The sequence below is a fragment of the Salmo salar genome, chromosome 15 (genome assembly GCF_965601325.2).
Source record: "Salmo salar chromosome 15, fSalSal1, whole genome shotgun sequence".
In the NCBI taxonomy this organism is placed as follows: Eukaryota; Metazoa; Chordata; class Actinopteri; order Salmoniformes; family Salmonidae; genus Salmo; species Salmo salar.
The window spans coordinates 75,981,859-76,009,338 of NC_138305.1; the positions used below are offsets into that span (position 1 = coordinate 75,981,859).

General features: G+C 45.0%; 1 protein-coding gene across 2 annotated transcripts; it reads right to left on the bottom strand.

Moving 5' to 3' along the window:
- Positions 1–3,137: 3,137 nt before the first annotated feature.
- On the bottom strand, positions 3,138–10,888 carry mapk13 (mitogen-activated protein kinase 13). 2 transcript variants are annotated; one of them, XM_014145632.3, is made up of 12 exons: positions 10,398–10,888; positions 9,783–9,912; positions 9,479–9,537; positions 8,737–8,842; positions 8,533–8,562; positions 7,691–7,738; positions 7,490–7,604; positions 5,645–5,716; positions 4,942–5,021; positions 4,674–4,752; positions 3,812–3,985; positions 3,138–3,601 (listed from the first exon to the last, which is right to left on the bottom strand). In XM_014145632.3, the coding sequence occupies exons 1-12, from the start codon at positions 10,508–10,510 to the stop codon at positions 3,516–3,518; spliced, it is 1,092 nt and encodes a 363-aa protein (XP_014001107.1). In that variant the 5' UTR covers positions 10,511–10,888; the 3' UTR covers positions 3,138–3,515. The 2 variants fall into 2 exon arrangements, with proteins under 2 accessions (XP_014001107.1, NP_001135120.1); NM_001141648.1 differs by having other exon boundaries at positions 7,691–8,562; positions 10,398–10,772.
- Between the last annotated feature and the right edge of the window lie 16,592 nt (positions 10,889–27,480).

Genomic DNA, 27,480 nt, shown 5'->3' on the forward strand with positions numbered 1-27,480 from the left:
ACAGATCCACAGATGATGCAATCTCTATTGCACTCCATACTGCCCTTTCCCACCTGGACAAAAGGAACACCTATGTGAGAATGCTATTCATTTACTAAAGCTCAGCGTTCAACACCATAGTGCCCTCAAAGCTCATCAATAAGCTAAGGACCCTGGGACTAAACACCTCCCTCTGCAACTGGATCCTGGACTTCCTGACGGGCCGCCCCCAGGTGGTAAGGGTAGGTAACAACACATCCGCCACTCTGATCCTCAACACATGGGCCCCTCAAGGGTGCGTGCTCAGTCCCCTCCTGTACTCCCTATTCACTCATGACTGCACGGCCAGGCACGACTCCAACGGCATCATAAAGTTTGTTGATGACACAACAGTGGTAGGCCTGATCACGGATAACGACGAGGCAGCCTATAGGTCGTCAGAGACCTGGCCGTGTGGTGCCAGGACAGCAACCTCTCCCTCAAAGTGATCAAGATAAAGAGGATGATTATGGACTACAGGAAAAAGAGGACCGAGTACGCCCCCATTCTCATCGACGGGGCTGCAGTGGAGAAGGTTGAGAGCTTCAAGTTCCTTGGTGTCCACATCACCAACAAACTTTCATGGTCCAAGCACACCAAGACAGTCGTGAAGAGGGCACAACAAAACCTATTCCCCCTCAGGAAGATTTGGCATGGGTCCTCAGATCCTCAAAAGGTTCTACAGCTGCACCATCAAGAGCATCCTGACTGGTTGCATCACTGCCTGGTATGGCAACTGCTCGGCCTCCAACCGCAAGGCACTACAGAGGGTAGTGCGAACTGCCCAGGATATCGCTGGGGCCAAGCTTCCTGCCATCCAGGACCTCTATACCAGGCGGTGTCAGAGGAAGGCCCTAAAAATTGTCCAAGACTGTTCTCTATGCTACAGCAACGGCAAGCGGTACTGGAGGGCCCAGTCTAGGTCCAAGAGGCTTCTGAACAGCTTCTACCCACAAGCCATAAGACTCCTGAACATCTAATCAAATGGCTACCCAGACTATTTGCATTCTATTTGCATTGCCCCCCCTCCCTATTTTACACCGCTGCTACTCTCTTTTGTTTTCATCTATGCATAGTCACTTTAACAACTCTACCTACATGTACATATTACCTCAACTATCCGGTGTCCCCGCACATTGACTCTGTACCAGTACCCCCCCTGTATATAGTCTCGCTATTGTTATTTTAGCTCTTTAATTACTTGTTACTTTTATTTCTTATTCTTATCTGTATTTTTTTAAACTGCATTGTTGGTTAGAGGCTCGTAAGTAAGCATTTCACTGTAAGGTCTACACCTGTTGTATTCGGCGAATGTGACTAATAACATTTGATTTGAGAATAATACTTAAGGAAAAAGCAAGGTATAGGAATTTGCATGTTTTTTTTTTTAGATGAGTTATGTTAGAGAAAAGTGTAGCATTCAGAGACTGAAATAAGGATGTATACATAATTGGCCATTTATTGAGAAAACAAAGTCCCTATCACATACTGTTGAAGTCGGAAGTATACATACACTTAGGTTGGAGTCATTAAAACTAGTTTTTAAGCCACTCCACAAATTTCTTGTGAAAAAAAATATAATTTTGGCAAGTCGGCTAGGACATCTACTTTGTGCATGACACAAGTCATTTTTCCAACAATTGTTTACAGAGATTATTTCACTTATAATTCAGTGTATCACAATTCCAGTGTGTCAGAAGTTTACCAACACTAAGTTGACTGTGCCTTAAACAGCTTGGAAAATTCAAGAAAATTATGTCATGGCTTTAGAAGCTTCTGATAGGCTAATTGACATCATTTGAGTCAATTGGAGGTGTACCTGTGGATGTATTTCAAGGTCTACCTTCAAACTCAGTGCCTCTTTGCTTGACATCATGAGAAAATCAAAAAGAAAATCAGCCATGACCTCAGAAAATAAATTGTAGACCTCCACAAGTCTGGTTCATCCTTGGGAGCAATTTCCAAACGCCTGAAGGTTCCACGTTCATCTGTAAAAACGTTAGTACGCAAGTATAAACACCATGGGACCACGCAGCCATCATACCGCTCAGGAAGGAGACGCATTCTGTCTCCTAGAGATGAACGTTCTTTGGTGCGAAAAGTTCAAATCAATCCCAGAACAACAGCAAAGGACCTTGTGAAGATGCTGGAGGAAAAAGGTACAAATGTATCTAAATCCACAGTAAAACAAGTCCTATATTGACATAACTTGAAAGGCTGCTCGGACGGGGAAGAAGCCACTGCTCCAAAACCACCATAAAAAAGCCAGACTACGGTTTGCAACTGCACATGGGGACAAAGATCGTACTTTTTGGAAAAATGTCTTCTGGTCTGATGAAACAAAAATTGAACTATTTGGCCATAATGACCATCATTATGTTTGGAGGAAAAAGGGGGAGGCTTTCAAGCCGAAGAACACCATCCCAACTGTGAAGCACGGGGGTGGCAGCATCATGTTGTAGGGTAGCTTGGCTGCAGGAGGGATTGGGGTGCTTCACAAAATAGATGGCATCATGAGGTTGGAAAATTATGTGGATATATTGAAGCAACATCTCAATACATCAGTCGGGAAGTTAAAGCTTGGTCGCAAATGGGTCTTCCAAATGGACAATGACCCCAAGCATACTTCCAAAGTTGTGGCAAAATGGCTTAAGGACAACAAAGTCAAGGTATTGGAGTGGCCATCACAAAGCCCTGACCTCAATCCTATAGAAAATGTGTGGGCAGAACTGAAAAAGCGTGTGCGAGCAAGGAGGCCTACAAACCTGACTCAGTCACACCAGCTCTGTCAGGGGGAATGGGCCACAATTCACCCAACTTATTGTGGAAGGCTTCCTGAAATGTTTGACCCAAGTTAAGCAATTTAAAGGCAATGCTACTAAATACTAATTGAGTGTATGTAAACTTCTGACCCACTGGGAATGTGATGAAAGAAATACAAGCTGAAATAAATCATTCTCTACTATTATTCTGACATTTCACCTTCTTAAAATAAAGTGGTGATCCTAACTGACCTAAGACAGGGAATTTTTACTAGGATTAAATGTCAGGAATTGTAAAAAACTGAGTTTAAATGCATTTGGCTAAGGTGTATGTAAACGTCCGACTTCAACTGTACATAACATTTAACTCATCTTTAATATATCAATTATTAGAAAAAGAAAACCATACAGTAAGACCGTTAAACATCAGGTATGATAAAACATGAACAATTGTGATACGTAGCGGGAACAAAGTACTAACTCACTGATGGGTGGGGAGGTGGGGTTAAATTTGAAACAATCTGACTGCTGAAACACTGATCGACCATTACAAATTAGGCCAAAAGAGACAGACGGCACAATGTAGCTCAATACTCCCCAATACAAAATTCAACCACAGGCTTCCTTTGGAAAATAATTATTACAGGATTGTTTCAGGGGCAACATGGTGTAGTAAGGCCTACTGCCGTTTGCTGGTGTGTGGTAGCACTGTTTTCTGATATCACAAGCATGGAATCATGGAGAAATTGTCAGTGTGTTTCGCCTCTTGGAGTCCCGTCGTGGGAATGGCACAAAGCTCTTCACCTCTTTGAAGGATAACCCTAGGAGAAGGGCAGACAATGGAAAGGCAATGAAAGGGTTGAAGGGAAGACAATGCAATACATTGCAACAGAATTATGTGGGTAAACACCTAAAGTAGCTTTATAATTAAACACATTCTGTTGCATTGTGACACTGACAGATCACTGACACAAAAAACGAAGTGATAAAAGAAATGTTTAAACTTAAAATTAAAACATTGAAATACTTACGCCTCCAATCCTCCAGAGGCAGCGTGGCATTGTCATGACTGTCATCATATGGCTGTGGCTCAGGACAGTCCTCTGGATCTCTCAAGCCATCAAAATATGGGTGTGTCAGAGCACTCTCAGCAGTAAGCCGAGTCTCACCATCCAAAACCAGCATCTTCTCAAGAAGGTCAATCGCTGGGAGAGCAGTTAAATAGAGAATGAAAACCAGAAACATGCCACAAGTTGGAAAACTTATTGGCCACACAGAGACATATATAAAAATGCATACGCATTCATCAATTGTCAGTTTGTCTGTTGAAAGTTAAACAAATGTCAACTTTTCCCATAGAAGTTGAATCCTTACAAAGCTGGACATATTGCGCAATCATATCAGTTGGCCATCATCTTTCAACAGATGACTCCCATCGGAAAACCATTGTCTCAAACTGCAATTTTCCAACAATATCTCTGTGTGGGCCTATATATAGAAATCAAACTAATGGATAAGGCCACTGAATGTATTACACATATAGAGTACCAGTCAAAACTTTGGACACACCTATTCAATCAATTGTTTTTCTTTATTTTTTTACTATTTTCTACAGGGTGGCTACTTTGAAGAATCTAATATATATTTATTTATTTAACACTTTTTTGGTTACTACATGATTCCATGTGTTATTTCATAGTTTTGATGTCTTCACTATTATTCTACAATGTAGAAAATGGTAACAAAGAAAAACCTTGAATGAGTAGGTGTGTCCAAACTTTTGACTGGTACTGTACAAATTGTACATTTAAGTCTGAATCACAGCATTTCTAATGTGTAATAATAACTAACGTATGTGCTTAGCATCATCAAATCAATAGCATTTTAACTCACCCTGTGCACTTGCTCTGGGGAACAACTTAGAGAAGTCTTTTCTGGGAAAGTGAGGGAGGGACCGCACATAGCTTTTTGCCTATCAGAAGACAGGAAGAAATAAGAAAATAATTAGTTCAAGGACCCTGACTGAGGAGTTTATAGTTCATACTCCAATTCAAAAGACGGGCACTTTCCAATTCAAAAGAAGGGAATTATGCACAATTGTCAAAATACACAGTTCAAAATATCAAGTATACTATCAGCGATATCCAGGTGCCAACTCTACCTCCTGACTGTCCAGTTTCTGAATGAAGTCAGGTCCGGGTACTCCAGTTACTTTCATGATCTGAGTCAGCTGATCCATGTCTGGGAGTCAAGGGTTAAAGTCAAGGTCACTCAAGGCCAACACATTCATGTTCATGTCGGTAGTGTATCCAAACAATTTCAACAGAAACCATGTCATAGATTACCCTCTTCCCATAACTGTACTGCACATGTCATAGATTACCCTCTTCCCATAACTGTACTGCACATGCCGTAGATTACCCTCTTCCCATAACTGTACATGCCGTAGATTACCCTCTTCCCATAACTGTACTGCACATGCCATAGATTACCCTCTTCCCATAACTGTACTGCACATGCCATAGATTACCCTCTTCCCATAACTGTACTGCACATGTCATAGATTACCCTCTTCCCATAACTGTTCTGCACATGTCATAGATTACCCTCTTTCCATAACTGTACATGTCATAGCCAACTCTTCTATTATTTGTTTTCATGCCTGTAGCTAACTCTACTGGGCGATAGAAGTGTCAACTACGCTACAGCGCACACAGTATGGGACGACACTAATCATGGACGGGTTTGTCACCCTTTCATTCGCCGTCCTTGATAAATAGCTGGCTTGGGTCAGGTCACAGACTACGTGGTACAGACACGATACAGATTTTTAAAAACAAACAAGTAGGATAGTAACAGGATACAGTCTTTCCCTTTGAAAAGTGTCTTCCCATTGATCATCTCTCCCATGATACAGCCCACAGACCAGATGTCCACTAAAATGGAGGAACAGACAATCAATTAAATAGTGGCATCGAAAACAAATTCACACCAAAGCAACACCTTGCTGTTTGCTCAAGGGACTGCAGTCTCAAAGCAACCATGTGTAAAGGATTGAGTGTGGTAGTATTATGAGACAACTTGACTCCAAGGCCAGGCAGCTTGGACTAACCAATAACAATGATAACAGAGCACTGATTGTGAACAACTACAACTATCATGCACAATGTGGCAAATATTGTAAAAGAGCGCATACAGAACCTTACATTACACAGAGGCTTTTTACCTCAATAGGTACTGTGTTAAGACTACTGTAATTACACTCTAAGTAACAAAGTACACTGTTGTGTATAAACACACTAAGGCAAGAAAATCCACTGTAAATGTCAAGTGTTACCCAAATCAAAACACATTGCACAAATGACATGAAAGACTGTCAGCTCCGTAATGTTTCAGGCTGTACGTAGCACAACGTCAGCGCCGTAACATACACTACATACCCAAAAGTATGTGGGCACCTACTTGTCGAACATCTCATTCAGAAATCACGGGCATTAATATGGAGTTGGTCCCCCCTTTGCTGCTAAAACAGCCTCCACTCTTCTGGGAAGGCTTTCCACTAGATGTTGGAACATTGCTGCGGGGACTTTCTTCCATTCAGCCACAAGAGCATTAGTGAGGTCGGGCACTGGCTCGCAGTCGGTGTTCCAATTCATCCCAAAGGTGTTCGATGGGGTTGAGGTCAGTGCAGGCCAGTCAAGTTCTTACACACTGATCTCGACAAACCATTTCTACATGAACCTCACTTGCACGGGGGCATTGTCATGCTGAAATAGGAAAGGGCCTTCCCCAAACTGTTGCCACAAAGTTAGGTGCACAGAATTGTCTAGAATGTCATTGTATGCTGTAGCATTAAGATTTCCCTTCACTGGAACTAAGGGGGCCTAGCCCAAACTGTGAAAAACAGCCAAAACCATTATTCCTCCTCCACCAAACCTTACAGTTGGCTCTATGTATAGTGGCAGGTAGCGTTCTCCTTGCATCCGCCAAACCCAGATTTGTCCGTCAAACTGTCAGATGGTGAAGCGTAATTCATCTCTCCAGAGAACGCGTTTCCACTGCTCCAGAGTACAATGGTGGCAAGCTTTTAAGCACTCAAGCCAACGCTTGGCATTGCGCATGGTGATTTTAGGCTTGTGTGCGGCTGCTCGGCCATGGAAACCCATTTCATGAAGCTCCCAACAAACAGTTATTGCGCTGACGTTGCTTCCAGAGGCAGTTTGGAACTCGGTAGTGAGTGTTGCAACCAAGGACAGACAATTTTTACACGCTTCAGCACTGGCCAGTCCCGTTCTGTGAGCTTGTGTAGTCTACCACTTTGCGGCTGAGCTGTTGTTGCTCCTAGACGTTTCTGCATCACAATAATAGCACTTACAATTGACTGGTGCAGCTCTAGCAGGGCAGAAATTTGACGAACTGACTTGTTGGAAAGGAGGCATCCTATGATGGTGCCACATTGAAAGTCACTGAGGTCTTCAGTAAGGCCATTCTACTGCCAATGTTTGTCTATGGATATTGCATAGTGTCCACATACTTTTGCATATAGTGTATCAGGCTGCATGTAAAACATTCTGCCGGCTCTGTAATGTTTCAAGCTGTACATAAGTCTGTCAGCTCTGTAACGTTTCAGGTTATTACGAAGCTGAGCACAGGCCTTCGGGATGGATGAGGCCAAGAGTGAAAGTTTTTAATAGATATGATTGTCTTGCCAGTCTGGGTGTAGTGCATCCAGTTTAGAATGACCTCTGGTGCCCGGTACCAGCGGGTCACAACATAGCCCGTCATCTCCGCCTCGGCATGGCGAGCAAGACCAAAGTCCAGGATCTGCAAAGAATCATTTGACACATTATCTTAGGAATCTTCCCCCATAGAATTATTTCTCTAAATGAACTTGTATTCATGTCACAAACCTTTAATTCACAGTCTTGATTGACAGCCAAGTTACCAGGCTTCAGGTCCTGCAAAATAAAAATTTGACAAACAAAAAACATTGAGGGTGGCCCTTGCGTGCCTGAGATTAAGACATTAAGGGCAGATACAATACATAGATGTTGATTGCATATCCATATCCACTGTGGGCCTGCTCTATTTCTCTTATCGTTTATACCCAAACAAACGCTGCCATTCACCATTAATTCCAAATGAATACACACATTAGTACATACATGGGTGTGTCTTTACAATTCTAGACATGCATGGAGACAGAGGCATATCAGAAAGAAGGCCTTCTCATCCTACATGTTAGGACAGGGTTAGCCATAATGACTCAATGTCCATGATTCTTTCAAATACAGTGTGGCTTGGCGGGGGTCGCGTTTCGGAGGACGCATGGCTCTCGACCTTCGCCTCTCCCGAGTCCGTACGGGAGTTGCAGCGATGGGACAAGATCGTAACTACCAATTGGATAAAGGGGTATAAAATAGAAAAATAATGGTCACATGGGAGATATACTATGTTATTACAGCTGGTTCTGTTATGTAGAATATTATCATTGTGTGATCTTGCAGACATTGATTCAGCTTTGTTCTAACTTTATTAAACGAGCACCATTTGCCAGATTAGCTTGTTCTCTACGAGTAGAGCAGAGACTGTGCATGAAGTAGATAAAAAAAAAATAAACACATTCGCCGGATCTTCGGGACCGAAGATCTACTGCCACAGCCTTTAAAATAACATTCTCATTAGCCACAAATGAAATAGAGCTGTTATAAGATGCTGTGGCGAGGTGTTACCAACGGCGCAGCCAACTTACCCTGTGGATGATGCCAGCTTTGTGAATGTACTGCCATAAAAACAGAGAAGACATCATTATTAAGTGCTATGATTAAGCATTGCAACGGTAATTAACTAAGCGTAACATTGAATTGAATATAAACAGAATCATGTTGCAAAAGATTTGCAGCACCGGAATCCACATTTCTTCTAAGACTACATTTTTGTGCACAAACAAGCTCACCCTTAGTCCACACAGCATCTGATAGACAAGGAACTGCACTCTGTCTTCAGTGAGAAGCCCTTTGACTTTGGAGAGGTCGGTGAACATGTAAGGCATCACCAGGTAGCTGTGGACAGACAAATCACTCCATCTATCGAACTCGTCAACACCTATATGGACTTAAAAATGACACCCAAGTTGCGTTCAGTGGGGTAGAATTTTACAGAATCACCAGACAGAAATCGTACTAGAACAGACACGATTTTGTCATGTAAGAGAGGGAATCATGTCAGCTCAGCACAATATGTATCTGCAACATTCAGAATGCTGCTCCCTCCTCTACGTTGGGCCTAGGTCATATGCCAGGGAGTTGAATTAACTTTTAACAAGGCACACCTGTTAACTGAAATGCATTGCAGGTGACTACCTCATGAAGCTGGTTGAGAGAATGCCAAGAGTGTGCAAAGCTGTCATCAAGGCAAAGGGTGGCTACTTTGAATAATCTATTTCATAGTTGTGATGTCTTCACTATTATTCTACAATGTAAAAAATAAAATAAAAATGGCTGGGTTTCTGTACAGCCCATTGAGATATTAGCTGATGTAAGAAGAGCTTTATAAATACATTTGATTTGAATAAGTAGGTGTGTCCAAACTTTTGACTGGTACTGTATATGAGCCCCGCCAAATCACCAAAGCCATTCTCTGCCTCTGACTGCAATAGGCATTACAATGTGTCTGATATCACTGTGGTAAATACTCACAAATCTGTGAATTCATCGAGCCCAGCAGCAGGAGTAAACACATCCAGGAGCCCTATCACCTGAAGGAAGTTTGCACATGAGAGAAGAAAAACAAGTTGAGTTATAAATCCTACGATATGCCTGCTATAGCTATTAGACTGAAATTGTATGTCAGCTTTGTGCGCCAGTGTCTTGAATCAGTTTGCTGATTAGGTTATGTAAAATCTGTGAAGAGCAACACATCATGGGTGGGGATATGTGAGTCAAGGAGCCTGGAGGGATAGAAGACAACGATAGTGCCAGGATGTGTACAGTCCATACTCACATTTTCATGTTTCATGTGCTTGAGCAGTCGAAGCTCCCGATAAGCCCTCTTTGCAAAAATCTCAGACTGGAAGGGCCGGTGAAGCTTCTTAATGGCCACTTTCTCATTGGTCTTCACATTTATTACCGAGCTTAGGCATAGAAAATATTGTTATTGCATAAAATATACTCAGGAAATGTGGCATCATCCCTTAGGAGAATGATAGTTTAAAAATACTGGTCGATTATAAGGCTTAGGCTGCTGAATCAAAGTGATAAATTCACATTAAAAGCACATACTTTCATTTGTTCAGACAAAGACTATACCCTACATTGTGCCTCAACATGTTCACTGAAGCACTGCAACAAGTATTGGCAGGAAAAGCCAGGCATGCGCTACTACACTATATCCGCCTACACAGTGCATTTGATTTATTGGTACTGTAGCCAACTGGTGATTCATATAAGTGTAGTGAGCGAGGTTGACATATATTTTGTAACATTGTAGGAATTGATGCAAGTTACACAATATTTCCAGAGCAGAAAAAACTCGCTATCTTTCCTTCTGTATGATTGCCCTGTGAGGTACTTGACAACACACCCCAGCTTTGGATAGCGCCCATCGTCAACAACTCACCATACGGAACCGTACGCCCCTGTCCCTATTTGCTTCAATCGCGTGTACTTCTCCGGCACTTCCCATATCGTGCTGTTGATCTCCTCTCGGGTGTACTGTGTCTGTGACTCCATGTTGTTGCAATATGGTGAAAATATGATCCGCAAAGGAAATTTGCGCACCACTCCTTTCCCCACCTCCCACGCGCTCTTTCTACAACCACTTATTAAAAAGGTCACGATACCAGTCGATCTAATAGTCTACTCTGTCAATTGCTCACTTAACAGTGCTGTTTGCCATGATACTTTGTGTTGCAAGAGCTGCAGTTGTGGATTGAGTGACCGTATCCTAGTATTTACTATAGCCTAACAGCAGCCTATCCCATTCTCCAAAAACACATATGACGACCCAGTAATGGTAATCATCATCGTGCTGTTTGCCTGCTCGGAGATCTTGCTAAAACATGTCAGCTATGACTCCGGTTTCCGCTCACACCCACACACATTGAGCTCGCCAGTTTGTAGTCATAAAACCCGGATGTGCGTTACCTCTGGTTCGTTCAGCCAAAGATTATGGATCTACTGGAAAGCTACTCTCCGCCCTAACAATGAGAGTTGTCTACAAAACGGCGTGGCGGGCTGTCTAGCTCCCGACTATCCTTTCTATGGAGTGGTGGATATCTCATTATTTTAATCAATATTTGAATATTCGAAGATGGTTGTTGACATCAACCACTTGTATTTAATGGTATGCTACTAGCCTCATGTCATGAATATGCATAGCCATATCGACAACTCCAATATTTTCTCAAAGTTGCCGAGATGTCACGTGTACTACTTGTATCAGTACACTCGTAACAATTTAAGCATTACAAAACTTCTACTCGATCATATAAACCTCACGTAGCAAATAAGCCATTCAATTTTGTGTTTACCAAATTCAACACTCATTGAGCTCCTTACAAAAAGTCCTTGCTTGGTGGGCGTAACAACGGAAAACGGCAGCTGCTGGAGGGAGACAGGTTTTCTGCCAAATTGGGGCCTTTTCCGCTTCCTCTCTCGTTCAGCCATCCCTATGGAAAAAATGAATGGGGAAAGAATAGGGTTTTGGAATAAACGCCAAAAATAACGTATGAGGTTAACACAGATTTTATACCTTTTGTTCTATAAGATAGCCTAATAGCAGTCAGCTAATATAACCTTTATGACCTATGAAGCCTTTATGTGCTTTTTTTTATTACATCAATTCTTCAAAATTCACAAAAAGTTACTTTAGCTGATGAAGATGATCTCATAGAACCACTGGTGTATAGTACTTAAGTAAAAATACTTTCAAGTACTTAAGTTGTTTTTGGGGTATTTGTATTTTTACTTTACTATTTATATTTTTGACAACTTTTACTTTTACTTCACTACATTGCTAAAGAAAATGTACTTTTTGCTCCATACATTTTCCCTGACACCCAAAAGTACTATTTTGAATGCCCAGCAGAACAGCAAAATGGTCGAATTCACGCACTTATCAAAAGAACATCGCTAGTCATCCCTGCTGCCTCTGATCTGCTGGACTCACTAAACAAACATGCTTAGTTTGTAAATGATGTCTGAATGTTGGAGTGTGCCCCTGGCTGTCCTTAAATAGAAAAAACAAGAAAAAGGTGCTGTATGGTTTGCTTAATATAAGGAATTATACTTTTGATACTTAAGTATATTTTAGCAATCACATTTACTTTTGATACTTAAGTATATTTTAAACCAAATACTTTTAGACTTTTACTCAAGTAGAATTTTACTGGGTGACTTTTACTTCAGTCATTTTCTACAAAGTTTTCTTTACTTTTACTCAAGTATGACAATTGGGTACTTTTTACACCACTGAATAGAACAAAACGTATAAGATCTCCTAAGCCTGTGTTTGCCACAGACCTTTTTTCGGCGTTCATCCAAAAACCCTCCAAAAATGCCATTCGTTTTCCCCATAGGTTTTGTCCAATGAACCACGGCGGAGTTAGCGCCTACAAAAATATGCCATTACTATTTCTCTCTATAGGCAGTAGGTGGGTGTTACTGTAGGCCTACTTGTTATGAATGATTAACCTCCATATTATTAAATTGCTATTGCAATAGTAGCCTAGTAAAAATAATTACAACATCCTATGGAAATGAAGTCTAATTAATGATGAATCAATTAGGCCTATTTGCTTGATTTAATTTAAAGTCATTTTTAATTAAAGGCTAATAATACTGTAGCGAAAATGGCGACTCAAACAACAACGGATATTTGCTCTTTATTGTCACATGCTCATATGTCAGTCTTATTAAAACTGCAGAACTGGCAGTGGACATGCTCAAACATTTATTAACAACACTAGAGCACTTAATGGGATATTCCTGGATTTTGGCAATGAAGCCCTTTATCTAGTACAATGACTGGAACTTTAAGGTATCTGCTAGCAGTTACCATAGACTTCCAGTCATTGCGCTATTGCTAGTTAGCACCCAGAGACATGAAAATGGCATCCACAAGTTCATCGAACTATGGGGAAGTAGATAAAGGGCCAAAATCCTGAAGTGTCTATCAACACTACCAATCATGAGTGGCCAAAAATAACCAACTGAAGCCACGCATCCACTAAACCACGCCTCCCAACCTGAGGAGGCCTCGACGTTACATTGCCTCTTAATCTCAGGTAGCCATACCTAGAAATCAAATTGTTGTCACACCTTTGGCGGTCTGGAGAATTTTCTAGGCTATTAGCCAAAATGTTTACAATGGTTCACCGGCTTCCAGCAGCAATATTTTTTATTGTTTGTTACTTTTCAAGGACCCTCCCCCCACATGGCTGTAGAAGGGGTGCTGCGTCTTATGTTCGTCACTGTTTTCCGACCGGGCAGGACACATTTTGCAGAGTTGTTACGTATACCAGTTTGCAACATTGCAGAAAATTGAAGAAAAACTGGAGGTAAAACATAATTCTGTTTTGCCTGAAGTGAGCTTTATACACAAAATCAAGTCAATGAAGGCATTACAACTCCTCTGCTTCAACAATCTACACAAAAAAAAGAGACGTTATGGTGTGTGGTGCTCTCGAGTGGCAGAGCGGTCTAAGGCACTGCATCTCAGTGCTAGAGGCGTCACTACAGACCCTGGTTCGATTCCAGGCTGTATCACAACCGTCCGTGATTGGGAGTCCCATAGGGCGGCGCACAATTGGCCCAGCGTTGCCCAGGTTAGGGTTTGGCAGGGGTAGGCCATCATTGTAAACTGACTTGCCTAATTAAATAAATCTACCTACTGTCCAGGCTGTGGCAGGGGCGTTGGAGCGACTCTGACAATGTAGTGACTTTTCAGAAAAGGATACAGACACATCTTAACTTACAAATGGGCAAATTTAGAAGTCTAAGGGGGACACTTACTCTGGTACAGTCCAATCAGTCTTAGGGCCATGGCCTTTCATACTGTAAGAAATACCAGTGTGACTGTTAATGTGGATATATTAAATTATAACAACCATTTTGTACTCTCTCTGCTACTGTAGAACTACACACCTACTCATTCCAGGGTTTTTCTTTATTTTGACTATTTTCTACATTGTAGAATAATAGTGAAGACATCGCAACTATGAAATAACACATATGGAATCATCTAGTAACCAAAAAAGTGTTAAACAAATCAAAATATATTTTAGACTTTACATTTTTCAAAGTAGTTTGCCTTGATGATGGCTTTGCACTCTTGGCATTCTCTCAACCAGCTTCATGAGGAATGCTTTTCCAAAAGACTTGAAGGAGTTCCCACAGATGCTGAGCACTTGTTGGCTGCTTTTCCTTCAATCTGCAGTCTAATTCATCCCGAACCGTCTCAGTTGGGTTGAGGTCGGGTGATTGTGGAGGCCAGGTCATCTGATGCAGCGTTCCATCATTCTCCTTCTTGGTCAAATAGCCCTTACACAGCCTGGAGGTGTGTTGGGTCATTGTCCTGTTGAAAAACAAATGATTGTCCCACTAAGTCCAAACCAGATGGGATGGTATATCGCTGTAGTAGCCATGCTGGTTAAGTGTGCCTTGAATTCTAAATAAATCACAGTGTCACCAGCAAAGCACCATAACACCTCCTCCTCCATGCTTTATGGTGGGAAATACACATGTGGAGATCATCCGTTCACCCACACCGCGTCTCACGAAGACACGGTGGTCTCAAATCTCAAATTTGGACTCCAAACCAAAGGACACATTTCCACTGGTCTAATGTCCATTGCTCGTGTTTCTTGGCCCAAGCAAGTCTCTTCTTATTATTGGTGTCCTTTAGTTGTCACGTCCTGACCAGTGAAAGAGGTAATTTGCCATAGTAGTATGGTCAGGGCGTGGCAGGGGGGTTTGTTTTGTATGTATTTTGGGTTTTCTGTTTCTATGTGGGTTTTTCTAGTATTCTATTTCTATGTTTTGTTTTCCATGTTTTGGCCGGGTATGGTTTCCAATCAGAGGCAGGTGTCTTTCATTGTCTCTGATTGGAAGCCATACTTAGGCAGCCTGTTTTCCTTTCAGGGTTGTGGGTAGTTGTTTTATAGTCTTTGTACCTGACGGGACTGTGTTGGTCGTTTGTCACTTTGTCAAGTGTGTTCATTAAAAAGTTTGAAAATGAGCACTATCCATGCTGCGTCTTGGTCTGCCTTTTACGACCCCTGTGACAGAACTACCCACCACCAACGGACCAAGCAGCGTGCATTCTCAAGGAGGAAGAGCAGGACCCAGCAGTATGGTTCAGAGGAGTGGACCTGGGAGGAGATCTTAGATGGGGCAGGACCCTGGACAAGCCCTGGGGAGTATCGCAGTCCGCAGTGGGAGATAGAGGCAGCGAAGGCGGAACGACGATACTGGGAGGAACGGCTAGGCAGGCAAGAAGAGGCCGAGAGGCAGCGGCCAAAAACTTTTGGGGGGGGCACACGGGGAGATTGGCGAAGGCGGGGTTAAGGCCTGAGCCAACTCCCCGTGCTTACCGTGGGGAGCGAGTGACGGTAGAAGCACAGTGTTATGCGGTGATGCGCACGGTGTCGCCCATGCGCACTCACAGCCCGGTGCGCTCGATGCAAGCTCCTCACCGTTGCCGTGCTAGAGTTGGCCGACAGCCAGGGAGAAGTGCACCGGTTCAACGTATCTGGTCTCCGGTGCGTCTCCTCGGCCCAGGTTATCCTGCGCCAGCTCTACGCACGGTAACCCCAGTTCGCCAGCTCAACCCAGTGCGGCCTATTCCAGCTCCCCGCCCTTGCTGGGCTATGGTTAAGATCGAGCCAGGACGGGTTGTGCCAGCCCTAAGCGCCAGACCTCCAGTGCGCCTCCAAGGCCCAGTGTACCCTGTGCCTGCTCCGCGCACTCTCCCTCCAGTGCGCCACCATAGCCCAGTACGTCCTGTGCCTGCTCCTCGCACTCTTCCCCCAGTACGCCTCCATAGCCCAGTACGGCCGGTGCCTGCTTTGAGCACGCGGTCCTCAGTGCGTCTCCCCAGTCTGGATGCTCCCCGTAGGAAGCATCCAGTGATGATCAATGGTCCGAAGCCTCCAGCGATAATCCATGGCATGAAGCCTCCAGTGATGATCCATGGCCCGGAGCCTGTAGGGATGATCCATGGCACGAAGCCTCCAGTGATGATCCATGGCCCGGAGCCTGTAGGGATGATCCATGGCACGAAGCTTCCAGTGATAACCCATGGCCCGGAGCCTCCAGTGATGATCCATGGCGCAGAACCAGTAGTGATGATCCATGGCACGGAGCCTGCAGCGAAGGTCCCCAGTCCAGAACCTACAGAGACGCTCTCCAGTCCGGAGCCTCCAGCGACGCTCTCCAGTCCGGAGCCTCCAGCGATGCCCTCCAGTCCGGAGCCTCCAGCGACGCTCCTCAGCCCGGAGGCTCCAGCGGCGGCCCGGAGCCTCCAGCGGCGGCCCGCAGCCCGGATCCTCCAGCGGCGGTCTACAGTACAGAGCTTCCGGTAAGGATCTACAGTCCGATTCCTCCGATAATGATCCACAGGCCAGGGTTACAGAAGCGGAGGGATCTGCGGGCAGAACGGGGGTTACTCCCTGATCCGGAGCCACCTCCGTTGCTGGAGGATCGGAGGCAGAGGAGGGGTCTGGGTGTAGCGCATGAGCCGCCATAGACGTTTGTCCAATCAGAGGCAGGTGTCTTTCGTTGTCTCTGATTGGAAGCCATACTTAGGCAGCCTGTTTTCCTTTGGGGGTTGTGGGTAGTTGTTTTTCGTTATAGGCTTTGTACCTGATGGGACTGTGTTGGTCGTTTTGTTATTTTGTCAAGTGTGTTCATTAAAAAGTTTGAAAATGAGCACTATCCACGCTGCGTCTTGGTTTCCCTTTTACGACCCCTGTGACATTAGTAGTGGTTTCTTTGCAGAAATCTGACCATGAAGGCCTGATTCACACAGTCTCTTCTGAACAGTTGATGTTGAGATGTGTCTGTTACTTGAACTCTGTGAAGCATTTATTTGGGCTGCAATTTCTGAGGCTGGTAACTCTAATGAACTTATCCTCTGCAGCAGAGGTAACTCTGGGTCTTCCTTTCCTGTGACGGTCCTCATGAGAGCCAACTTCATCATAGCGCTTGATGGTTTTTGCGACTGTACTTGAAGAAACTTTCAATGTTCTTGAAATGTTCCGTTTTGACTGATCTTCATGTCATAAAGTAATGATGGACTGTTGTTTCTCTTTATTTATTTGAGCTGTTCTTGCCATAATATGGACTTAGTCCTATTTGGTAAAAGACCATCTTCTGTATACCACCCTTACCTTGTCACAACACAACTGATTGGCTGAAACACATTAAGAAGGAAAGAAATTCCACAAATTAACTTTTAAGAAGGCACACCTGTTAATTGAAATGCATTCCAGGTGACTACCTCATGATGCTGGTTGAGAGAATGCCAAGAGTGTGCAAAGATGTCATCAAGGCAAATGGTGGCTATTTGAAGAATCTCAAATATAGAACACTTTTTTTGGTTATTACATGATTCCATATGTGTTATTTCATAGTTTTGATGTCTTCCCTATTATTTTACAATTTTCTTTAAATTAAGAAAAACCATTGAATGAGTAGGTGTTCTAAAACTTTTGACCAGTAGTGTACATGCAGGTAGAGTAATTAATGTGACTATGCATAGATAATAACAGAGAGTAGCAGCAGTGTAAAAGAGGGGTGGGGGCAATGCAAATAGTCTGGGTAGCCATTTGATTAGATGTTCAGGAATCTAATGGCTTGGGGTAGAAGCTGTTTTAAGGCCTCTTGGGCCTAGACTTGGCGCTCTGGTTCTGCTTGCTATGTGGTAGCAGAGAGAACAATCTTTGACTAGGGTGGCTGGAGTCTGACAATTTTAGGGCCTTCCTCTGACACAGCCTGGTATAGAGGTCCTGGATGGCAGGAAGCTTGGCCCCAGTGATGTACTGGGCCGTACGCACTACCCTCTGTAATGCCTTGCAGTCGGAAACTGAGCAGTTACCATATCAGGCAGTGATGCAACCAGTCAGGATGCTCTCGATGGTGCAGCTGTAGAACCTTTTGAAGATCTGAGGACCCATGCCAAATCTTTTCAGTCTCCTGAGGGGGAATAGGTTTTGTCATGCCCTCTTCACGACTGTCTTAGTGTGCTTGTATCATGTTAGTTTGTTGGTGATGTGGACACCAAGGAACTTGAAGCTCTCATTCTGCTCCACTACAGCCCCGTCGATGAGAATGGGGGCGTGCGCGGTCCTCCTTTTCCTGTAGTCCATGGTCATTTCCTTTGTCTTGATCACGTTGAGGGAGATGTTGTAGTCCTGGCACCATACGGCCAGGTCTCTGACCTCCTCCCTATAGGCTGTCTCGTCGTTGTCGGTGATCAGGCATACCACTGTTGTGTCATCGGCAAACTTAATGATGGTGTTGAAGTCATGCAGTCATGAGTGAATAGGGAGTACAGGAGGGGACTGAGCACGCACCCCTGAGGAGCCCCTGTGTTGAGGATCAGCGTGGCGGATGTGTTGTTACCTACCCTTACCACCTGGAGGCGGCCCGACAGGAAGTCCAGGATCCAGTTGCAGAGGGAGGTGTTTAGTCCCAGGGTCCTTACCTTAGTGTTGAGCTTTGAGGGCACTATGGTGTTGAACGCTGGATTGTAGTCAATGAATAGCATTCTCACATAGGTGTTCCTTTTGTCCAGGTGGGAAAGGAGTGCAATAGAGATTGCATTATCTGTGGATCTGTTGGAGTGGTATGCAAATTGGAGTGGGTCTAGGGTTTCTGGGATGATGGTGTTGATATGAGCCATGACCAGCCTTTCAAAGCACTTTAGTGCTACAGACGTGAGTGCTACGGGTCGGTAGTCATTTAGGCAGGTTACCTTGGTGTTCTTGGGCACAGGGACTATGGTGGTCTGCTTGAAACATGTTGGTATTACAGACTCAGACAGGGAGAGGTTGAAAATGTTGGTGAAGACACTTGCCAGTTGGTCCTCACATGCTCGGAGTACACGTCCTGGTAATCTGTCTGACCTGTTTAAAGATCTTGCTCACAGTCGTCCAGAACAGCTGGTGCTCTCATGCATGCTTCAGTGTTGCTTGCCTCGAGGCGAGCATAAAAGGCATTTAGCCCATCTGGTAGACTCGTGTCACTGGGCAGCTCACGTCTTGGTTTTTCTTTGTAGTCCCTAATAGTTTGCAAGCCCTGCCACATCCGATGAGTTTCGGATCCGTTGTAGTACGATTCAATCTTAGTCCTGTATTGACGCTTTGCCTGTTTGATGGTTTGTCGGAGGGCATAGCGGAATTTCTTATAAGCTTCCGGGTTAGAGTCCCACTCCTTAAAAGCGGTAGCTCTAACATTTAGCTCAGTGCGGATGTTGCCTGTAATCCATTGCTTCTGGTTAGGGTATGTTCATACGGTCACTGTGGGGACGACGTCATCGATGCACTAATTGATGAAGCCAGTGACTGATATGGTGTTGTCATGACGTTGGCCTGTGGGTAAGGTTTATGACCCCCCCATAAATACCTTTCTCCCTTCCCCTCTCTCTCTGACCCTACTGAAGGACTTTTGAATAGCCTTTGTTAAATATAGAGAGTCTGGGAACATCAAACAAATGGGGAAAAGGAACCATATTTCGGTAATAGAACCAGTTGGAAATATGCATTGGAACATAATAAGTATGGATGTCAGTTCGGTTGTCATCTGAGACATTATGACTGATGACAGGACGACATAAACTGTACCTGGGAAAGTCTACATATTCTAGTTATCAAATTCACATGGAATTGTTGTGCAAGTTAAATGTTTGATATTGAAACTGTTTGTTAGAAGATTAAATGTAATTTTAGCTACCAAATGAGAGCATTGGGTTTTCATAAGGAAAGTGCCCTGCTTAATCAGTGGCCTGCCCCTGTGAAGAGATACGGGTTATAAACGATGATACACACCCTTCTCCCCTCACCACTATATAAGACAATGACACAATGTAACCAGAGTTCCACTACGTGAGGTCTGCAGCCTCTGCGTTAAAAGGACACACATGTCAAGTACAGAACTAAGCCAACCTCGGCGTGAGCTTTGGTTGCGAATGGTATGAACTTTGAACGCTTATTCACTACAGAAGTGATACTTCCTAGCCGTTGAGTTAGCAGCGGCCGCTGTAGACGTGGGCTAGGAAAGGACGGACGACGGATCCAGTCTAACACACGACGAAGATACTACAACGTATCCAATTTACCACCAGAGACATTCTTCCGAGGACAGGAAGATCTCTGTTGGCCAAAACCGCCAGCATCTACGACCAACCTACCGAAGCGCAGCTCAGAATAAATATTTATTGCATTTTCCTTTTCCAAATGGGCGGTAATTTAGAATGCATACGTTAATGTATTTACGATGGCATAGCAAAGCTGTTTCTGTGTTCCTCAGTCTTCCCGCTCTTTCATTCAAGCCCAACCCCCTTTTCTTTGTGTAACATGCCGCCATGTCGGCTCCGTCCACCAGGGACGTTTTCTGTATGACATAATTTGTATTCGGTGTATATGTAATTCTGTGTGATTAGTTTAGGTATTTGTTAAATAAATAATTAATTTTGTATTGCTGATTCAACTTGTTAGCCAGGGTTCGTGAAGATAACCAAGAATTTACAACTTTCATTATGAGACTGAAAATAAGATGAGGATTAATATTGACGGCTATCGATGTGAAATATTACTACGTTTTTAAGAGTTTATTCAGAAGATAACGGCTCTATAAACACTCTTCCGTGGTGTCCCAACTGTCTAGTTAATTACATTTACATGATTAGCGAATCAGGTGATATTAATTACAGAGAAAGAATTTTATAGGATAGCATGTCATATCACTTAATCCGGCATAGCCAAAGACACGACAGTGTACTCCTCAATTCTATTGGAAGAATCTCGTAACATATTCCAGTCTGTGCTAGAAAAACAGTCCTGTAGCTTAGCATCTGCTTCATCTGACCACTTTCTTATTGACTGAGTCACTGGTGCTTCCAGATAAATTTTTTGCTTGTAAGCAGGAATCAGGAGTATAGAATTATGGTCACATTTGTCAAATGGAGGGTGAGGGAGAGCTTTGTACGTGTCTCTGTGTGTGAAGTAAAGGTGGTCTAGAGTTTTTTTCCCCTCTGGTTGCACATTTAACATTTGGAAATTTGGTAAAACAGATTTAAGTTTCCCTGCATTAAAGTCACCGGCCAATAGCAGTGCAGCCTCTGGATGATCATTTTCCTGTTTGCTTATGGCGGTATACAGCTCATTGAGTGCGGTCTTAGTGCCAGCATCGGTCTGTGGTGGTAAATAGACAGCTACGAAAAATACCGATGAAAACTCTCTAGGTAGATAGTGTGGTCTACAGCTTATCATGAGATTCTCTACCCCAGTCGAGCAAAACTTCAAGACTTCCTTAGATATCGTGCACCAGCTGTTGTTTACAAATATACATAGACCGCCACCCCTTGTCTTACCAGAGGCTGCTGTTCTATCCTGCCGATACAGTGTAAAACCCACCAGCTGTATGCTGTTCATGTCGTCGTTCAGCCACAACTTGGTGAAACATAAGATATTATTGTTTTTAATTTCCTGTTGGTAGTTTAATCTTGCTCGTAGGTCATCGATTTTATTTTCATATGATTGAATGTTTGCCAATAGAACGGATGCAGTGGGGGTTTACTCACTCGCCTTCGAATTCTCAGAAGACAGCCCGACCTCCTCCCCCTTTTTCTACATCTTCTCTTCACGCAAATGACTGGGATTTGGGCCTGTTCCCGGGAAAGCAGTATATCCTTCACGTCGGACTCGTTAAAGCAAAAAACTTCTACCAGTTTGTGGTGAGAAATCGCTGTTCTGATGTCCAGAAGTTATTTTCGGTCATAATAGACGGTAGCACCAACATTATGTATAAAATAAGTAAAAAAATAAGTTACAAACAACTAAAAAAATCGATGACAAAATAACACAATTGGTTAGGAGCACGTAAAACGTCAGTCCTCCACGGCGCCATTCTACACAGATACATCAATATAGTTTGCGATACTTTATGACAAGTTATGAATAACACTGTACAGGCAGCAATTCTGAGCGGTTGCCAAGAGGATTCAGTCTACTCTTGCAATAGTTCAGATATTGAACACAAGATGGAGACAAAGCATTAAATAACATTATGGGTGGTCTCTTACTCAGAAGAAATATCTATCTCTGTGTGAGAGAGAGAGAGAGAGAGAGAGAGAGAGAGAGAGAGAGAGAGAGAGAGAAGGGGGGGACAGTGAGGGAGAGAGGAGCGACAGAGAGATAATTATCTGATGACCCATTTAGAAGGTTAAACTTAGACATTATTTTTCTGATGTAGCCTTGTATATACACTTACGGTATACCCATTTACAGCCAGTTAAGTTATCTTGCTTTTATAACTAGATATATGTAAGCCTGTAGCAGTTTAAATAATTCAGTTTCTCTTTAACTGAGATGTTTCAGCAATAATTCAGTAATGTAAACAGAGGAAATATATACAGTACCAGTCAAAAGTTTGGACACACCTACTCATTCAAGGGTTTTCTTTATTTTGACTATTTTCTACATTGTAGAATAATAGTGAAGACATACAAACTATAAAATAACACATATGGAATCATGTAGTAACCACAAAAAGTGTTAAACAAATCAAAATATATTTTATATTAAAGAATCTTCACAGTAGCCACCTGGAATGCATTTCAATTAACAGGTGTGCCTTGTTCAAAATAATTTTGTTGGAATTTCTTTCCTTCTTAATGCATTTGAGCCAATCAGTTGTGTTGTGACAAGGTAGGGGTGGTATACAGAAGATAGCCCTATTTGTTAAAAGACCAAGTCCATATTATGGCAAGAACAGCTCAAATAGGCAAAGAGAAACGGCAGTCCATCATTACTTTGAGACATGAAGGTCAGTCAATGCGGAACATTTCAAGAACTTTGAAAGATTCTTCAAGTGCAGTCGCAAAAACCATCAAGCGCTATGATGAAACTGGCTCTCATGAGGACCGCCACAGGAAAGGAAGACCCAGATTTACCTGCTGCAGAGGACAAGTTCATTAGAGTTAACTGCACCTCAGATTGAAGCCCAAATAAATGCTTCACAGGGTTCAAGTAACAGACACATCTCAACATCAACTGTTCAGAGGAGACTGTGTGAATCAGGTCTTCATGGTCGAATTGCTGCAAAGAAACCACTCCTAAAGGACACCAATAAGAAGAAGAGACTTGCTTGGGCCAAGAAACATGAGCATAACTGGTGGAAATCTGTCCTTTGGTCTGATGAGTCCAAATTTGAGATTTTTGGTTCCAACCGCCTTGTCTTTGTGAGACACAGAGTAGGTTAACGGATGATCTCCGCATGTGTGGTTCCCACCATGAAGCATGGAGGAGGAGGTGTGATGGTGCTTTTATTGGTCACATACACATGGTTAGCAGATGTTAATGGGAGTGTAGCGAAATGCTTGTGCTTCAAGTTCCGACCGTGCAGTAATATATAACAAGTAATCTAACAATTTCACAACAACTACCTCATACACACAAGTGTAAAGGAATGAATAAGAATATGTACATATAAATAAATATATGGATGAGCGATGGCCGAACGGCATAGGCAAGATGCAGTAGATGGTATAGAGTACAGTATATACATATGAGATGAGTAGGTATGTCCAAACTTTTGATAGGTAGTGTGTGTGTGTGTGTGTGTGTGTGTGTGTATATATATATATATATATATACACACACACGTATGTGTATATATATATACACTGCTCAAAAAAATAAAGGGAAGACACTTAAACAACACAATGTAACTCCAAGTCAATCACACTTCTGTGAAATCAAACTGTCCACTTAGGAAGCAACACTGATTGACAATACATTTCACATGCTGTTGTGCAAATGGAATAGACAACAGGTGGAAATTATAGGCAATTAGCAAGACACCCCCAATAAAGGAGTGGTTCTGCAGGTGGTGACCACAGACCACTTCTCAGTTCCTATGCTTCCTGGCTGATGTTTTGGTCACTTTTGAATGCTGGCGGTGCTTTCACTCTAGTGGTAGCATGAGACGGAGTCTACAACCCACACAAGTGGCTCAGGTAGTGCAGCTCATCCAGGATGGCACATCAATGCGAGCTGTGGCAAGAAGGTTTGCTGTGTCTGTCAGCGTAGTGTCCAGAGCATGGAGGCGCTACCAGGAGACAGGCCAGTACATCAGGAGACGTGGAGGAGGCCGTAGGAGGGCAACAACCCAGCAGCAGGACCGCTACCTCCGCCTTTGTGCAAGGAGGAGCAGGAGGAGCACTGCCAGAGCCCTGCAAAATGACCTCCAGCAGGCCACAAATGTGCATGTGTCTGCTCAAACGGTCAGAAATAGACTCCATGAGGGTGGTATGAGGGCCCGACGTCCACAGGTGGGGGTTGTGCTTACAGCCCAACACCGTGCAGGACGTTTGGCATTTGCCAGAGAACACCAAGATTGGCAAATTCGCCACTGGCGCCCTGTGCTCTTCACAGATGAAAGCAGGTTCACACTGAGCACATGTGACAGACGTGACAGTCTGGAGACGCCGTAGAGAACGTTCTGCTGCCTGCAGCATCCTCCAGCATGACCGGTTTGGCGGTGGGTCAGTCATGGTGTGGGGTGGCATTTCTTTGGGGGGCCGCACAGCCCTCCATGTGCTCGCCAGAGGTAGCCTGACTGCCATTAGGTACCGAGATGAGATCCTCAGACCCCTTGTGAGACCATATGCTGGTGCGGTTGGCCCTGGGTTCCTCCTAATGCAAGACAATGCTAGACCTCATGTGGCTGGAGTGTGTCAACAGTTCCTGCAAGAGGAAGGCATTGATGCTATGGACTGGCCCGCCCGTTCCCCAGACCTGAATCCAATTGAGCACATCTGGGACATCATGTCTCGCTCCATCCACCAACGCCACATTGCACCACAGACTGTCCAGGAGTTGGCGGATGCTTTAGTCCAGGTCTGGGAGGAGATCCCTCAGGAGACCATCCGCCACCTCATCAGGAGCATGCCCAGGCGTTGTAGGGAGGTCATACAGGCACGTGGAGGCCACACACACTACTGAGCCTCATTTTGACTTGTTTTGAGGACATTACATCAAAGTTGGATCAGCCTGTAGTGTGGTTTTCCACTTTAATTTTGAGTGTGACTCCAAATCCAGACCTCCATGGGTTGATAAATTGGATTTCCATTGATTATTTTTGTGTGATTTTGTTGTCAGCACATTCAACTATGTAAAGAAAAAAGTATTTAATAAGATTATTTCATTCATTCAGATCTAGGATGTGTTATTTTAGTGTTCCCTTTATTTTTTGGAGCAGTATATATATATATATATATATATATATATATATATATATATATGCTTCCCCTTTTGTTTCTGGCTGAGGAATGCTGGAAGGTAACTCTAACCCCAAGGTGGAGAATTCATGGATTGTAACGGCTGTCTATGGAAGAAGTGGACCAAAATGCGGCGGAGTTAGGGTTCGTCATATTTAATGTCACGAACACTATGCATTTACAAAAACAACAAAAACTGACAGCCAACACAGTCCTGTCAGGTGCAACCACATTGACAAGCACAATTACCCACGAAACACAAAGGAAACGTAGGCAACTTATGTGTGACTCCCAATCAACCACAACCCTCTACAGCTGTGCTTGATTGGAAGTCACACGGCCAAAATCAATGAAACAATAAAAAACACACACTCCCTTCTGCCACGTCCTGACCCAACTACACCCTCTACTGGTCAGGACGTGACAGTACCCCCCCCTCAAGGTGCAGACCCCGGGATGCACCTAAAAAAAGAACACACAAGAAAATCCCCAACAAAAAGGAACACCTAAACAATAAGGGAGGGAAGGGAGGGTGGCTGCCGTCACCGACGGCACTCTGCTACACCCTCCCTCCCCAACCCACCTATCCTGGAGGTGGCTCAGGTGCAGGACGTGGTTCTCGCTCCACCTTCGGCGTCGCCCACTTTGGTGGCGCCGATAGCTGCGCCGGGCAGACGGGCCACTCGGGCTGACCCTGGCAGACAGACCACTCGGGCTGGGCCGGAGGACTGGAGGGCCACTCGGGCTGGGCCGGAGGACAGGAGGGCCCCTCGGGCTGGGCCGGAGAGCAGGAGGGCCCCTCGGGCTGGGCCGGAGAGCAGGAGGGACCCTCGGGCTGGGCCGGAGAGCAGGAGGGACCCTCGGGCTGGGCCGGAGAGCAGGAGGGACCCTCGGGCTGGGCCGGAGGGCAGGATGGCCCCTCGGGCTGGGCCGGAGGGCAGGAGGGCCCCTCGGGCTGGGCCGGAGGGCAGGAGGGCCCCTCGGGCTGGGCCGGAGGGCAGGAGGGCCCCTCGGGCTGGGCCGGAGGGCAGGAGGGCCACTCGGGCTGGGCCGGAGGGCAGGAGGGCCACTCGGGCTGGGCCGGAGGACAGGCAGGGCACCCTGGCAGATCCTGGCAGGCGGGCACCTCTGGCAGCTCCGGGCAGTCTGGCCACTCCGGCAGCTCCGGGCAGTCTGGCCACTCGGGCAGTTCAGGGCAGTCTGGCCACTCGGGCAGTTCAGGGCAGTCTGGCCACTCCGGCAGTTCAGGGCAGTCTGGCCACTCCGGCAGTTCAGGGCAGTCTGGCCACTCCGGCAGTTCAGGGCAGTCTGGCCACTCCGGCAGTTCAGGGCAGTCTGGCCACTCCGGCAGTTCAGGGCAGTCTGACGACTGTTGACTGGCGGGCAGCTCTGACGACTGTTGACTGGCGGGCAGCTCTGACGACTGTTGACTGGCGGGCAGCTCTGACGACTGTTGACTGGCGGGCAGCTCTGGTGACTGTTGACTGGCGGGCAGCTCTGGTGACAGTTGACTGGCGGGCAGCTCTGGTGACTGTGGCAGTTCCGGGCAGTCTGGCCACTCTGGCAGTTCCGGCTCAGGATTCACCAGGCTGGGGAGACATAACGGAGACCTGGCTCTGGGCGCAGGCCCTGGACTCACCAGTCTGGGAAGACCCGCTGGAGGCCTGGTTTTAAGGAGGTGGCACAGGAGAGACCAGGGTGGAGAGACCCACTGGAGGACTGGTCTGCGGAGGAGACACGGGCTTGACCAGGATAGGGAGACCCACTGGAGGACTGGTTTGAGGAGGTGGCACAGGAGAGACCAGGGTGGAGAGACATGCAGGAGGCTTGGTTCTGGGCGTAGGCACAGGACGTGCAGGGCTGGGAAGACATACAGGAGGCCTGTTTCTGGGCGCAGGCACAGTCTTTACCAGACAACCAGCACGCACCTCAGGACGAGTATGGAGAGCTGCCTCAGGTGACATCATTCCCACGACACGCTCATTAGGGCGAATGCCGTACTTAATGCACCATACTAGCAGCTCTCTCATCTCTCCTAATTTCCCCATTAATCCCGTCACAGTCTCTGTCTCATATCCCTCGCTCACCTCCAATGTCATCCCGACTGGCTCTGGTTCCGACCTCAGCTCCACCGACTGTCCCGTGTGCCCCCCCCAAAAAAATCCTTGGGGCTGCCTCTCGCGCTCGTTGCGCTCTCTCT